At 38.4% G+C, this 15,538-nt stretch overlaps 1 protein-coding gene across 1 annotated transcript in view; it reads right to left on the reverse strand.

Moving 5' to 3' along the window:
* Positions 1–1,301: 1,301 nt before the first annotated feature.
* Positions 1,302–15,538, reverse strand: part of LOC137098934 (dynein axonemal heavy chain 8-like) — a 42,813-nt gene continuing 28,576 nt past the window's right edge. Inside the window, exons 50-92 of the mRNA XM_067475690.1 lie at positions 14,649–14,890; positions 14,411–14,551; positions 14,092–14,323; positions 13,811–13,953; positions 13,588–13,722; positions 13,381–13,503; positions 13,075–13,288; positions 12,890–12,999; positions 12,534–12,697; positions 12,245–12,437; positions 12,042–12,164; positions 11,824–11,954; positions 11,124–11,277; positions 10,829–10,993; positions 10,338–10,564; positions 10,092–10,210; positions 9,884–9,987; positions 9,592–9,768; positions 9,293–9,460; positions 8,892–9,107; positions 8,473–8,610; positions 8,263–8,390; positions 8,004–8,175; positions 7,730–7,885; positions 7,471–7,626; positions 7,204–7,386; positions 6,857–6,962; positions 6,514–6,766; positions 5,932–6,122; positions 5,719–5,840; positions 5,518–5,633; positions 5,239–5,441; positions 5,070–5,143; positions 4,821–4,973; positions 4,527–4,682; positions 4,187–4,303; positions 4,004–4,105; positions 3,729–3,889; positions 3,465–3,621; positions 3,229–3,381; positions 2,954–3,143; positions 2,572–2,693; positions 1,302–2,482 (exon numbers count right to left, since the gene is read on the reverse strand). Of these exons, the coding sequence (XP_067331791.1) occupies positions 2,195–2,482; positions 2,572–2,693; positions 2,954–3,143; positions 3,229–3,381; positions 3,465–3,621; positions 3,729–3,889; positions 4,004–4,105; positions 4,187–4,303; positions 4,527–4,682; positions 4,821–4,973; positions 5,070–5,143; positions 5,239–5,441; positions 5,518–5,633; positions 5,719–5,840; positions 5,932–6,122; positions 6,514–6,766; positions 6,857–6,962; positions 7,204–7,386; positions 7,471–7,626; positions 7,730–7,885; positions 8,004–8,175; positions 8,263–8,390; positions 8,473–8,610; positions 8,892–9,107; positions 9,293–9,460; positions 9,592–9,768; positions 9,884–9,987; positions 10,092–10,210; positions 10,338–10,564; positions 10,829–10,993; positions 11,124–11,277; positions 11,824–11,954; positions 12,042–12,164; positions 12,245–12,437; positions 12,534–12,697; positions 12,890–12,999; positions 13,075–13,288; positions 13,381–13,503; positions 13,588–13,722; positions 13,811–13,953; positions 14,092–14,323; positions 14,411–14,551; positions 14,649–14,890 (6,878 nt within the window). The 3' untranslated portion in view covers positions 1,302–2,194. The remainder of the gene's footprint in view (positions 2,483–2,571; positions 2,694–2,953; positions 3,144–3,228; positions 3,382–3,464; positions 3,622–3,728; positions 3,890–4,003; positions 4,106–4,186; positions 4,304–4,526; positions 4,683–4,820; positions 4,974–5,069; positions 5,144–5,238; positions 5,442–5,517; positions 5,634–5,718; positions 5,841–5,931; positions 6,123–6,513; positions 6,767–6,856; positions 6,963–7,203; positions 7,387–7,470; positions 7,627–7,729; positions 7,886–8,003; positions 8,176–8,262; positions 8,391–8,472; positions 8,611–8,891; positions 9,108–9,292; positions 9,461–9,591; positions 9,769–9,883; positions 9,988–10,091; positions 10,211–10,337; positions 10,565–10,828; positions 10,994–11,123; positions 11,278–11,823; positions 11,955–12,041; positions 12,165–12,244; positions 12,438–12,533; positions 12,698–12,889; positions 13,000–13,074; positions 13,289–13,380; positions 13,504–13,587; positions 13,723–13,810; positions 13,954–14,091; positions 14,324–14,410; positions 14,552–14,648; positions 14,891–15,538) is intronic.

Below are 15,538 nucleotides of genomic sequence, written 5' to 3' on the forward strand. Positions count from 1 at the left end.
AAACCAGAGAGTAAAAAGACATTTAAATAGAATTGGGTGTAGAGTTGCCTGTTGAGTTGTTGATGGGTTTTTGTTTTTTTTTTGGATTATGGAGCATGCCATATTTGTCAGACATCTAAGACCCCTCACACGCATTTCTTTTACCTGCTGAGCAAATATCGTATCACCCTGACACACCCATTGCGTTTGTGTCAACTTGCAAAGATGATGGGCCAAAAACCACACGACCATATACCCACCTGCCAATTTCAATGTTTCTGACTGGCTATCCTATATGCTTGTATATAATTGGTTGTTTTTAACTTTTCTTTTAACCCAATTGTATTTGTGTTTCCTCTTTTCCTCCTCCGTCCTGCAGGTAGTTGGTGGGTGGTGTTTGAAGGCTGGTTGCCTGGATTTTTTGCATATGGGTGGAGTCTCTAAAAAGGCATAGAAGACAGCCAACTTGAGGCTCTCAGTCTACCTTAATTTGTTTGCTGCACCTGCATCCCACCCATCCATGCATCACATTCTATACGAAATTTTGCTCAACTAACACACCCCATCGGTTATGTCAAATTATGTTTTGGTTAGTTTGATTAAATTAAGTTGTTGGTATTCCTGTTTATGGCAGCTGTTGTGTTTTTCTATGAAAATGGGCTGTTTGAGGCTAAGGTTTCTATGCATGTATTTTGTTCAGTTGAGGTAGAGGCTGTAAATTTTTTTGAACCCTATTTCCTCTTAGGCATAAGCAATGAGGGGCACCAGCTGTCCCCATTGACCCTTATTTGTTTTAGTTTGTCGTTTTTGTGCAGTAAATGGTTAGAGCATTTTGGTCGGGTGTATTTTCATGGCTGTCAAGGTGATTTCCAGTGTATTGGGAGTTAACTGAGTCACTGGGTTTTGTGCTTAATTTATCCCGTCACTAAGCCTCCAAGACTAGGCTTCATTGATTAAGCTAGTATTGGCTAGGCAGCTAAGGAGGGGAATTGGGTTCCAAAGTTAAGCAGCCTATCTCAAGTATTGGCAGTTGTGACAAAGTATTTAAATTAGGTGAATAACCCTCTGTGGAGAATTTATGGTGTTAATCCAGTTTGACTTAGTGGGTGGTACTAAAATGTGGATGCCAAGTTTATACCATGGGTTCAATTGAAGAATTTGTTGTTTCCAACAGAGAACTTATTAAACTCAAGAGACATATTTTCTTACCAGCTGGCTCAAAGCAGGCAAAAAAAAAGGGAGGCCACACACAAGTTTATATTTAATAAACTGGTTTATTTAATCAAACTAACCATAATATAATTTAACATGACTTATGGGGTGTGTTAGTCGAGCAAAATGCAGTAATGAATGTGATCCACGGATGGGTGGAATATGGTGGTGTGTGTGATGAAGCATACCAGCAAACAAAGAAGGTAGACTGAGGAGGATGCCAGGCTCCAGAGGAAAGAGGGAGAGAGAGATTTATGCCTTTTTAGATCCCCCACCCATATGCCATACATACAGGCAACCAGCCATCAAACTCCAACTTGCAGCTACCTGCAGGAAAAAGAAGAAAAACAGGAGGGCCTACGGTACATTCTGTAAGAACTGTATACTTGTACTTCAAACACAATTCAATATATATACAATATCAAAATCAATATCATATTCATTTCACATAAAATTCAAATAGAAAACCTTTCTGTGATTATGTCTCATAGAACCGACAGTACACAATTGGCCAAAAACATTAACAGCTCTGTGGTCCATGTGCTCAACATGCCATACAACATACATTGTAGCAGCTTTTGTGTACACACAACAGACATGGTGAATATCTGGTTGCTTTTGAATCATGCATGTATATTTTGACTATTGTTATCTTACCCATACAGTGGTCCAGAATCCCTCTCGATGTACTCTAGTTGTAGTAATTGCTTTGCACGATATTTATCTCTCATTCTTTTGTCAATTTTTACTCTTGTAAGTGTAATTTGTAAATTGTTTTGAATATGATTCCTGGCACTTTGAATAAAATGCAAAAAGGCCAGAAGAAAACATCATTATTCTATGTCATAGGAATTATTCATCAATTCACTCAATACTATGCCTTCAAGTGTAACAATTTTACACTGTCTAACATGAAGCATATAGCTTGGCAGGCATTTGACTCATAGAAATATTTATTTCTCTTTTATTCAGTTAGACACTCATAAAATCATGTATAGGTCTTTTATTTGATGTCACAGAGCAGGGCGACCCCACGTAAGATCCAGTGGTCTGGCGACTCAGCGGTAGGCAATACCACGGATGTGATGTAATTTAAGTCTGTGCGCCTTGGTTTCTTGTAGATGGGGCAGGCGTAGAGTTTAGGATCCAGTGGGGCAGTGGAGTTAATGGCAAACATGTGAATGACAGGCAAAGGTGTAAAAAGCACTTTAGATAAGGACTCAGTGAGACAGATCTTCTCCCTGTCCCAGCCAGCGCACTCCAAGTACAGACCATAAACATAAACTCCCTCCTGTTGAGAGAAAGGGTGAGTTAATAAAAATATATTCCTAAAATAACAGAGTATTGTTAACTCTGTATTTTTTATGCTTTCAGACTGACTGTAGGGGGAACTGTGACGTCCTCCTTTGTTAGCTTCAGGACTTTGTTGTGCAAGGTGACTGTGTCCAGAGCCCAGCCTTTGTTTGCTCTTGCTACTTCCTGTCTCATAGCTGTCAGGAAGCCTGCAAACATCCCCCAGAAAAGACAATGTAGTACAGTTATGTGATTTAAAAACAAGTCAACCCCTGCTGACATCATCACCCCGACATCTGTTTGAAGTCAAGTCAAAATGTTTTCAAATTCGTTTTCAGATCAATCTTTCAATATTGTTCATTTTATAGATTTAGGACAAGCATTTGTTATGACTGAAACAGTGCTTACTTAGATTTTTGGTAGAAGGCAGATCTAAAAACTTTCTACTCTACAATAGTTTATAATTTACCCTGTGGGTTGAAGAAGCCTGTCATCCAAAAGGCTTTAGGTCTTCCCTCAAACACCCAGCTGTAAAACTGTCTGTTTCTCTCTAGTAGCTCAGTGAACCAAAAGCCCAGTGTGGATGACTCCCAGGAGATTTTCTTCCATAAATTTGGCACACGGGCATCAAAAATATTGTCCAAGGCATCTCTGAGGTTCTAAGAGTAAAGTACAGATACGCAGTTTTACATCACCTGAAACCCAAAAAACTCTATGTTGCAGGACAGCAGAACAGGATCTGACCTCGCTCATTATGATGGTGCCATCGATAGCTAGCTTCAGGTCTGTGAGACTAGTGCGCACCACATTGAGAATCCTTTGCATTCTGTCCACCTCCTGACGTAGAAAGATGTTCATTGGATTCAAAGCTCCCATTTTCATAAGCCTGCTTCTAACCTTAATACATAAAGGTTGCAGAGGTTAGGTTTTTGTTAGTGCATGAGTTAGTGACTAAAATACTACTGATAAAACAAACTGACCTCGTGTGGCACATAATTAGGGGGCAGTTTCTCTAACATGTCCTTTGCAAAGTTGTAAACAATGGATTCTCGAGTTTCCCCTGATCCCCCTCCACTTTCCTTAGGCTGAATGTTTGTTATTGTGTCTAACACTTCAGCAGATGTGTTTGTTTGATACCTGGTCAAATTTGAGCATGAGGCAAAAATGCTATGTTAGAAATAATATTACACATTATGATATGTCATATTCTCAGCATTACCAATTACAGGATAATGTCTCCTTACGTGATATCAGCATTACGATGCAGCCCTAAAGCTTGGGGTGATTCCACAATAGGCAAGCTCTGAATGTATTTCAAGTACTCCTCTACTGTCTTGCATACTGGAACTTTATACCCAACGTAGAATTGAAATGAAGGTTCAAATATCTTTTTACTGAACCACACCTGTAATAAAAAAACACAAAGTTTATGTATGTATTGTATGTAGAATGGTAAGAAAATTATCAAGGATGATGTAATGTAAATAATGTAAAAAAATAAAACAAAAAAGGCTTTTACGCGTGCAAAACATTTGAGTAGGCGTTTGTCATAGTCATCTGTAACCCTTCCTCCATATTGCACCTCAGCTAGCATGTATTGTAGCGTTACCCATGACACATCCTGTAAAAAAAACAGCATAGAATGGTAAATTGGGGAAGATATGGTAATTTTATACTGAAAACACTGTTGCTAAATCCTCACCTTTTTGGGGCCGCAATCATCCAAGTGTTTCTCAACAAATTCAACACTTGCAGTGAAATCAGAAGAGTTGAACTCATAAGGTATGTTCCAACCCAATGGTCCAAATTTACGTCGTTCCTCAAAATGGAAGTAATGAAACAAATATTTACATACAGAATCAAATCTGTGTCCATTCGTTAATGAGCTATAACAATGTACAATTCTAAAGAACATTCTTGCTTCAAAACAAGAGCAAAGTTTGTGTGTTGTTTAAACAATGATTTGAATATTAAATATGTTTTAATTAGCTCTTTGAAATAGAGCTCTCCTTCTCATCAGTGAACCGGCAAATGAAAAGTACCTGCACAACACTGTGGAGAAAGGCCACACTGTAAAACAATGGCTTCCACGAAGGCATGTTGCTGACTTCCAACTGGCTCTGGGAAATTCCTGCAAATATTCGTTCCAAGCCAGCGCGCAATCCCTGTGGTGGATCATTAGTAAACTTGATAGAGGACTAAAGAGTAAAGAGATGAGAAACATTATCTCCAAGCTTGTCCATGTGCTTCATACACGTGTAACATAGTATATCTAGGGATTAAAAGTAAACCAGTAACAACACCTTACTGTACAAAACACGTTTGGGAGGTGTTACCTGTAAGAGGGTGATGGAGAACAGATTGTGTGGTTCTGTGGTGATCCACACTCTGAAAGTTTCATGCATGGTCTCTGCAGCTAAGAGAGTTTCTAGCAACTCAAACATAAATTCCAGGCTCAGATGGCAATTTTGCAGAAGGACCCACCCTCCCTAGACATGTCCAGATACAGCAGCCACAATCAGGTGAAATATTCAACCATCATTTTAAAAGGTTACATTCACACAATATATTTCATGAAGAAAGACCTGTGTCATTGATGTCTGGACAAGCTTTCGTGCATGAACCTCTTGTCCTTGCCCCATGGAAACAGCTCTGCATTCTGTAAAATAGCAAGTAATATAGTAATTCCTCTGCGTTAAGATGAGAAGCTTATGAAAGCCATAATATCGTCAGGTTACTGGCAGTAAAGCTCACCGAGATGGAGATTCTTAGCAAGTGCTTCAATTTGGTCAGTGGGATCTGAGCCCATGGAGAGGAAGCAAATTAGGGGGGTTTGAGGGTCGCTCTCCTCCCATGTGCTATGAAGGTTCAAGATAACTGGCTCAGCAAACCTTCCACCCAAGGATTCTGCCACATACTTTCTGGCCTGAGTCAAGGTACGGTCAGGGCACCAAGACCTGTAAAGAGCATATTGTTGCTAGTAGGAATAGTGCATGCGAACACATAAGCAACAAAGTGGCAGGAAGATCCAACCTTATTAGCAAAAGTTTATGGAAGACATCAAGTGCGTGGTATCCGTCTGGAATTACACCTTCCTCTGGATCATCAAGACTGAGCCATGCTTTCCAGGATTTCCCATTTTGAGACACCTATGAAATGCCAGTTACAACATCTTGTAAGCGTACATATATATTCATAGGATTCAGATATATGATAAATTGAACTTAGGTTTACCTGGGATATGATGTTAGTAAACTGAGGTAATTTGCTGAGTTCCACCAAATTTAACCATACCATATCCAGGATCCAACTGAATGGCTTTGATGGGCAGGTCTTCAGGTCTAGAGCTGCGCCACCTATTTGATAATTCAAAGATGATGACCTGTTTTAGCCGCTGGTCTAACAACAGGCAGATAAAAATGCTCCCAGAACTGATGGCTATATTACCTTTAATAAGAATGTGAAATTTGTTATGCTCAATTCTGTTGTTCTGTAAGTCAATCTTAAGAGCCAGCAGGAGTGTGAAGATGAACTTGTGGTTTTCATAGAGGCCTCTCACTGTGTATCTGAACACTTCATAGGTGAGATATTCAATAATGTTTTCAATTCGCGTCTGAGTTTTAGCAGACTTTTCAGACCTGCAAAATCATATTGAGAGAGAGTGTGCAACAATGTGTTACAATATATACTTATGACAATATAAGAAAAGGTGTAGAAAGCTATCCTACAAACAACCTTTTTTTTCTTCACATTAGCACAGCATGGAGTGTGATGACTTTGTAAAGTAAAACAATTTTCTTTAATAAATGCCAGGGTATTTTTGTTTAAGTATTATTTTAAGACAGAAGTGTTAGTTCTAAAAGTAAGCCATGGTTAGTTTCACAAAAAATTAATTTGTGATATAGAACATAAGGTCCATTATACAAAAGCCTTTCCAACCCCATTCTTCTTATTCAAAACAGACACCAGACATTTATACTGTAGATATACTATACTTTTATACTTAAACTAGTTTTGATAATACCATACCTTGCCAATGACAGGTCAAAGATTTTGAGGAACTGACCCAGGGAGGTCTGGTACATGACATTGACCATGCTCATCTCTGTGATGAGGAAGTAAAGGATGCTGCCTCGAGAAGCAACAGGACGATATTCTCCTTGAGCTATATTGATCTTCACCTCAGCGTCTGCCGCAATACTGAGCTTTGCTGTAAGTTCATCCGAAGTTTGCTTATTTGTACTCAGAATGCCAATCATGGAATCATCATCAACCAAGGAACCTTTTATTACACAAACAGAAACAGTTTTTAAAAAGACATAATGCACAGGAATAAAGGAATGACAGTAATTTACACTATTATCTGTTCTACCTTTTGTGCTGCTCAGTTTGTACAGCAAGTTGTCTTCCAACTCTTGCATTTTTCTCTTATTGGCAGTAGCATCCTCAATTAGCTTCAATCTTTCTTCCTCTAGTTCCTGTTATATATATCCTGTTATTTAAATAACTCACAAACATTTACAAGCAGTTCAAGGCACAAACAATTGTACACACTCAATAGTGTAATAAAAAGATTAGATACTGTAAGCCAACATCTTACCATGCCTCTCAAACACACTGTGCTGGGTCATGGACTGAGCTTGTCATCAATGTTATACTTACAATTAATTAATAAAACATGCACAACATACATGTACACCATAAAAAACAGACACTGACATGTTTTTCTTTGAGGATGACACGACCAAGTAGCTGATTCTCAAGGCCTTTCATGTTTACAGTGAAATCAATGATGGATGTCTTGGCGCTGACTTCTGGTGTGTATGCTGGATTAGGCAATTTGGTGGTTATATAAAGTTGGAAGCCATCCATTACATTTACCTCTTTGTCACCCACTTTAACCTGCACAAGACAAATCCATTCATTTAAGAGAAGATGAATCTTGCAGCAATTGTTGATTTTTCAATTACTTATACAGCAGATTACCTTAAAGCTGTTCCCGCTTTTAATGAAGTTTTTTTCAAGGACACTGTCAAGGGCAGGGTCAAGTTCCTCACTTATATCTTCAATGAGCATAGGGCGCCCTAACGAAAGACAGTCTTCCAAATGAGTACGAAAGAACTTGTGGTTCAGTGACGTCACCTGAAATACAGATGACAAATTAAGAAATAAAATTGGATAAATAAATTGCTATCAAAATTTGGGCAGTGATGGCACAACTCTACTCTTTCATTATGCGTCGTACTTGAAGTGCATTGCTCTTTTCTTTTATCTTAATCCAGGACTTTCCCTGAGTCTGGGGGTCAATAAGAAGAGGATATCTTGTTGCTTTTGTGACAATGATGCCATTTTGCACAGACAAGTCATCTCCTGGAAGTCCTTGAAGGTTCCACTCACTTATCTTAAACATTTAAACAAAAAAACAAATTAATACATGAAAAACGAAAATGTGCTTCATTAAATGCATAACTGTAGGTAGTACTGTAGTAACATTGATATCAAGAATGTGTTGTTCTTACAGTGGGAGGATCCACTAGGGCAGTAATTAGGTTAAGATTTTCAGTAAAGGGGATTTTATGGCTCCTGAGCTCTGCCTCCCAGATATCCTTCAGCAACATGTCACGAAAACTCTGGTTGAATGGCCCACAATATGACAAGAATCCAGTGAGCTGGAGGGCATCACCCACAAGTCTGCCAAGAAGAACAGAAGCAACTGGTTTCAATCACCTGTCCAATGCAAAAGTCAGACCTAATGGTTATTTTTCACATGTAATATACCTCTTTATCTGTGATTTAAATTCTTTGTTTTGCTCTATCCAGCGAATTTTCTCTCCACTAAATCCATTAATAAGGGCAGATGCAGCCTGCATCTTATTTCTACAGCTTGCAGCACCATCCAACAAGTCCTAAAACATTGAGTTAACATTGCATGATCCACAATTATAACAGATAACGTCAAGGGAATATATTTTAAAGGTTGAACCACACCTGTTTCTCTTTCATAGCAGCATCACATTTTGCCTTGACTTTGTCAAATTCTGCTTGTTTATCAGCAAGCTGGGCCTCAGCCTTGCCTAGCTCATTATTAGCCATTGTGAGCCGGCTTTCCTGAATGGCCAGGTTAGCCTGAAAAAACCCATAAAGGACATCATAAATAATAAGAATGAAAGCACAAGAGCAACGACAACAACAGTTAAAAAGAGAAAACAAATAAAAATAATAATAATTATTATTGGTATTTTGTTACTGTTATGTTAATATTTATGGAGTATACAGTAATGCAGTGTATACAAAGGGTCGGGAGGCTTTGGTGTGAAAATGTTCAAATAGATTACTATTCTGTTTACAAGTCTATGTCAGATCTACAACTAAAAAAAAAAAAATAACTGTAATGATGCAGACTATACCTTGAGTGGCAGTACTTCCTTGTTTATTCCAAAGAACACGGCCATAGCCCGGGTCCATGCAAGCAGACCAGCTACATTACCACACACTTTCTTGGCATTTTCCATTGTGTAATCTTTCATATCAAGATAAGGCGTCAGCAGTTCTACTGTTTCTTCATTTATTTTGTCTTTTTGGAACTGCTGTAGGGAGCTCATGAAACCAGAAGCACTCATAAGCTAAAGAAAAAAAAATGGAAATTTGATAGAGGAACAGCTTCACAACCACGACAGAGCAATTGCAACTGACATAGTCATATTTTTCTATGTTGTTTTACAGTCTTTGCAAGTTCATACAGTATCTAATCTGTGAGTATGTGCAGTATATTTACAACAACACTTTCATTAAAAAGGATTTCTGAAACCTTTAGTGCTTCTCCCCATGATGGAACAACACACTGGTGTTCTGGATCAATAGACACTGGCTTCAACTTCTTTTGGAATAATAGCAGGCAGCAGTCCATAATCTTCATAATCAGATATGGAGGTTTAGCCAATTTTCTCACAGTTGCAATGTCAGCTGGCTTGATGGTCTGAAACATTTTAAGGGATATCATTCGATAAGCAATTTCCCTCTGGGATTAATAAGGTCATTTGAATCTTGAATGTGGTACAGTATATTGTATGAAGGTTAATATGCATAAAAATGCCTTGTGAAACTCACATTCAGTGCAGCTTCAGCCTCCTCTAAAGCTGGTTTTGCAGCTTTCAGTTTATCCTCTGCAACAGCTTTCTCTTTACCAATTCCCTCCACAATTTTCTGAGCTTTGTCCTTCACAGTCTGGACCTCATTTTTTACGATGGTAGCAGCTTCAGCACTGACTGTGACCTCTGCCACTACCTATGTGAATACAACAAGAAATGTAAATGTATAATGAATTACATGTCTATATTTTGCTGACAAGTCATTCAGGTTTCTCCACAATCTGGACCATCAAAAGGTTGGAGACATGTACCTTGTCTGCTTTTATAGAAGCTACAGCTAGCTCTTTTTCCTTGACATCAAGATCTTTGGATAATTGAGCCACAGACTCACTAGCCTCAGTCAGTTTGGTCAACCCTGTAAATCAGTAATATCTTTAAAATCTTTTCCAAGTAAGCCTTGCAGTACTCTCTCAACATCATCTTTACAGCAGTAATGTACTTGCTGCTAAACTTTCTTACCAAGATTCATGCGCTCTGCTAGTGTGTTAATATAGTTGTACTTTTTACTATACAGTGTTTTGTAACCATTTATAAAAGAAATGTACGATTTAGGGGTGACATGAGTTCTTCTTCGGAACCTGAAAGATAAAACAGCATACCTTTAGGTGCATATAATATATTTCAATTCAATAAAAGCTCAAGAATATCTATAAATTAATGTTTAGAACGTAACAATGTCAACTAGACATAATTAGCTTTCTTTACCTTTCGAAGTAGCTTTCACAGGTTTCAGATACTTTGTCATGATATATACCCATGGTAGTTACAACAGAAGCCTTCACATCATCAGAGCACACCATCGCAAAATCAGACAAGAAATACTTTGACACAGCCACCAGTGCCTCATTGGGCCAAGGTGTAAACCAGTCCATTGTGCAGCCAGAAATCAACCCTGGAAACTTCAGGAATCTGGAGCGAAACTTCTGCCCCACCTATCAAGGAGCATAGAGAAAAATGCAATACAAAGAAGAATATTCAGATTTTCGTGTGTAGCTATGTAATATGTGTGTAACGTAACACTGTGTTATGTTACACTGTGTTAAAAATGGGCATTCGTGAAACAGAACGAATACAAAGCCTTAAAGAAAATACCATAGATGGCAAACTAAACAAGTCAAGATGCAGAGAAATAGAAAAGTAAATTATATATTCGAGCCTTTGTGTTAACGGTTTAAAAGGTTTACTGTTCAACATACCGGTGAGAAGCAAAGAACTACATGCAGATTCTTTCTTGATCTGCATATGAAGTAGTCATAAAGGTTGTCAAAAGATGGCAAAACACGAGGAAACTCCTTTTTCATTACAGGGATTAGGTTCTGGGTGATCTCTTGGATCTCATCTTTAGCAAACAGATTGGAGACCTGCACACCGTAAAGTCAGTGGATCAATGAGCGTGAGAAAAGTTTTAATCTTTATTGATTTAATCCAAACTATGGTAGTTTGGGTGTCTATTGATCTGGGTTTTAAAGACATCAAAAGAGAAGTCCTTACCTCTCCGCAAGAAAGAACATTGTTGAGGTATTCAAGGAAGGCCTCATCTTTTATTTCATTGTCAGTAAAAATGAAGGTGATGCCTTTGCCCTCAGCCCCAGCTGTTCTATATAGCAGTTTTAGGTCATCAATGAAATTATTCAGGTTGTATGTTCTGAAGAGAAAACCAATATAGTAATATTAAAGTGAAATATAAAACAATATATACACATCAATAAAATATTCTAAGCCTAATAAAATTAATGTCATTATCTTATTAGATACTGGCAAGTAGAAATAATAATCCCATATTTTTTTATACATTATCAAATATACTTTTTGTGAAGTGTAAAAACTTTCAGTGAAATTAAGAATTTTAATATATTTCACAGGGCTGGGGAAATAAGCATTTTAATTATTGCTCATAATATCAATGGTGTATCGAAATAAAAATAGGGCTAGGGGAATTAAAACACTGCATCATGATGTGTTATGGAGCTATTGAATAGCTTGATCGTAAGGTCCAAAAGGTTAGACCCAACCAAAAAAGACCTGTGGAAAACAAATCTGAACTTGACGTTTATAGATTCACCGTCAACAAAGGAAAACCTGATCCACGGAGAACCCGATCCAGGGTATAAGTCCATCTTATCTCACATGGCAACCCTTTTCTAAGTTAGACCACCAACACCAAGAGCAGTTTTACTTTTTCTATTTTTACCTTGTCAGTGTGATCTGGAAGATCCTGTATCCAGCTATGTATGAAGACAGGCGTGTCAGGCTCTGTTTTCCTGATCCTCCCACCCCCACAAGAAGAGCATTGCCATTGTCAGTTCGGATGATACGTGAAATCTAAAGAAAGAAAATCTTAAATAAATCTGAATAATGTATAGCCTGCCCTTAAGGATATTTTTCCAGTATGTTGACATCTTGTCTAACCTTGACAAGATGGGTCATAGCATCTGTGAAGAAAACCAGATCTAGGCTAGAACCTCTTTCAATCTCATTATGTTGTTCCTGATACATCACCAGCTTTTCTGATAAGAACTTAATATTTGGCACCTGGAAGAACGTTAATTTACTTAAAATATGATGACCGCTTTCTACATCCGTAACACATATTTCTTATAATGATCAAATACCAGTTCGTATATTTTTGGAGCATCAAAACAGGCACTTTCATCTTCTTCGCCAGTGGGCTCAGGAGCGTCTCGCAGAAAATCTGCAAAGTATGGCTCAGGATGAAGTTTTGTGGCAAAACTGGGGTCAACATGCTCTTGGATCACACGAGTTACAGCTTTGTCAAACCACTCTCTGTCCTCAGAGCAAATAAACCTACAACAAAGCAATATTTCAGATAGGTTTTAGGGTATTTCTGTTTCATTTACCTGGTGATCGGGCGAGTGAAATACACAGGAATTTATACTGTACCTGTCAGCAATCACTCGCGTACATTCACTCTTGAAGAGAGCCAAGAAAGTGATAATATCATCACACTCCTCCGCCTTAATGTTTAACATTCCTTGCCAGATCCTAGACAAGTCTCTCAAATTGAAGATATAATGGAACTTGGATGGTGTGGGAAGCATTTTTAACTTAAAGGTAAATAAAATCAAATTAGAACATGCCTTCATTGATAGTTAACATTACACAGTAAAATGAAACCAAATTGATTGAGCATGCCTATAGAAACCTGTATTCATACCAAATATTTTGGCTTTTCATTAGGAAAAACAAACATACGCATATACATGTAATCAATACACTGCAATCTTTCAAGCAATTACTTTTGTCATCTGCCATAAAATCCTCCCAGCTGACACAAGGCATTTCACCATGTTTGATATCTCTGGCTTGAATTTCCTGCATGCATGGAAATATCCACAGCCAATGATGCCTGCGGAGAGAGAACAGGCAAAAAAGTTCAGCTTCATGCAAAGCGTCAAAGTTAAATCATTTTAAGGACACCTACCAAAGATCTTATCAATGGAGGCGTTGGCTGGCAGAGTACAGTTAAAGACTGTAAACTGTCTCTTCAGTCTTTGTGGGATGTCATTTCTCCCACCACCAGGGTGGATCATGGCAGCCAATATTTGTACATCCACAACAGTGGTGAAATCTCCCGGTTTGTCCAGATTGTACATGCCACTCATTTCCATCATCTGGCGGACTATCTCATTTGTAATCTGGTTGGACAGTCACATGCAGCACTCACGCTGAAAAAACTGATCATGTAGTACAACACAATGTACAGGATATGTACACTACAAGTAAATACCTGATCTCCCCATTCATTGACAATAGGCATGTTGATATCATCAACAAAGATTGTCATCTTGCGTCCTGCTGGGGGTCCATAGGTACTGCCAATTCGTTTCTCAATGTAGCTCTCCACTGTTCGCTGGAATAAAATAAACGCTTTTGCAATCTACACCTATTAAATACCATATAAAAACAATCATACAGAACATGATACATTTTCTACCTGAAACATTGCGGGTTCTGTTGCAGATGAGAAATTCAGAGACTTGGACAAATGTGTCTCGGGATCATATTTTTTCATGTAGCTTTTTATCATCACTGTCTTGGCTGTTCCTTGTTCACCAATTAGAAGTACAGCCTACACAGAAACCATATGCTTCTTTTACTGACATACATAAAAATAATGTTTGTAATGAAAATGCCATTTTTAAATCAAGAGGCATCACCTTTTTTTGTTTGGCAATATTTTCCAGCAGGAAAGAAGTTCTTGTGTTATCTACATTTGGCACAAGGATGGAGGTGTAGGCTGGTACATGGTCAGTTGGGTAGACATACTCCTCCACATAGCTATTCCAATGGCACCACTCACCTGAATAACATAGATGTAATTGTGTAATAAAATATTTGTTTGACCACTTACTTAAGAACTACAGTAAGACAATGGAGCAGTGGTATTGATACAATTACTGTATATACAATTATTAGTAATTGTATACAATTACGATACCATTTGGGTTGACCATGTACTCAAACATAGTTTCTCCTGGCTCCGTTTGTGGAACATCAATGTTACTGTTGTGTGCTCTAATGTAAGCTTCCAGTTTGTCCCTATCCTCCATCTCTAAAAGGGCTCCCAGGCTCCACATGAGGCAGAAGACAAAGAGGCGCTCCAAGTGTTTGCCACTAGCTAAGTCCCCTGTGTCCTTGCTTGGAATAAGGCCCTCCAGCAGATTCACAGACTAAAGAAAGATTGTAACAGGATATTTTAGTGTAAAGGTTTAATCAATGTTGTAATCCTTATCTTCAACATTTTTCTCGGTACAAACCTGCATTATGTAGTTACACTCCAGCAGCTCCATTTTGGGTTTAAGGTTCTGCTTCATATACAAGTAAGCATCCTCAAATATTTTGTCATATAAACTTATAATGCTTTTTGATTCTTGTGCATTAAGCTTATGAGCCCATCCCTACAACACAAAGGTCATGTTCCAATTAAGCATTTCATTGCAAAATCAGCACTGTTTTTGTTTTCTACAAACCGATGATTTAAGAAAATAACTTTACCTGGAGTATGGGTTTCCAGCTGAGAGCTGAGGAACTCATGAAGACCATACCCACACGGGACACAGTAGCAGGGGAGGCATTATCCATGTTGTGCACCTCAAACACTAGCTTGCAGAATGGAGACATGGTAATGCGGTCACCATTAGCTAGGGTCAGTGTTTTGTTATCATCCAGCACAGAGTTTAGGTTTTCAATCCATATAGCATCCACAGGGCCATCCAGGACAATCCATATGAACTCTCCTGAAATGCACACATTTGTAAGCAATCACAATCCATACCTTAAATAAACGGTTTTATTTCAAGGATGTGTTAGAATTTGTATTCTTCACATTAATTTTTACAATATTAGAAGCATTTTATGCATTTGACAGTACACAATACATGTAAACAGGAAAACAGGGAGGGGATATAGGGTATTTTTTTGGGGGGGGTTGTCCTTTCATCTTATTCCGTGAGTTCAGGGTCGCCACAGCAGATCAGAATCAACAGCATGTTGATTTGGCAGAGTTTTTACGCCGGATGCCCTTCTTGACCCAATTTCTACCAGGCTTGGACCGACACTGCACAGCTGGGGATGGGAATGAGATATAACATGCAAAAATGGTCCACCAGCTGGAATTCTAATAATGGATGCTGCAGTTACATTTTTGCATCCTAACGATTTTACTCACAAATGCCACACCAAAACATTCACCCATTAACACACAGCCGGGAGTTGTCAGAAGAAAGTGAGAGTCAGACCACTGGCCTTGCTTTTCATGGATGACTGCTTTACCAACTGTGCTACAGACAGCCTTTTGTCTGGGGATTGAGTCATGTCAACTGCATTTCTTTATTCTTGATTAGAAATGTTTCGTTACTCATCCAAGTAGATTCTTCAGTTTGAGG

This window comes from Channa argus, chromosome 14 (assembly GCF_033026475.1).
Source record: "Channa argus isolate prfri chromosome 14, Channa argus male v1.0, whole genome shotgun sequence".
In the NCBI taxonomy this organism is placed as follows: Eukaryota; Metazoa; Chordata; class Actinopteri; order Anabantiformes; family Channidae; genus Channa; species Channa argus.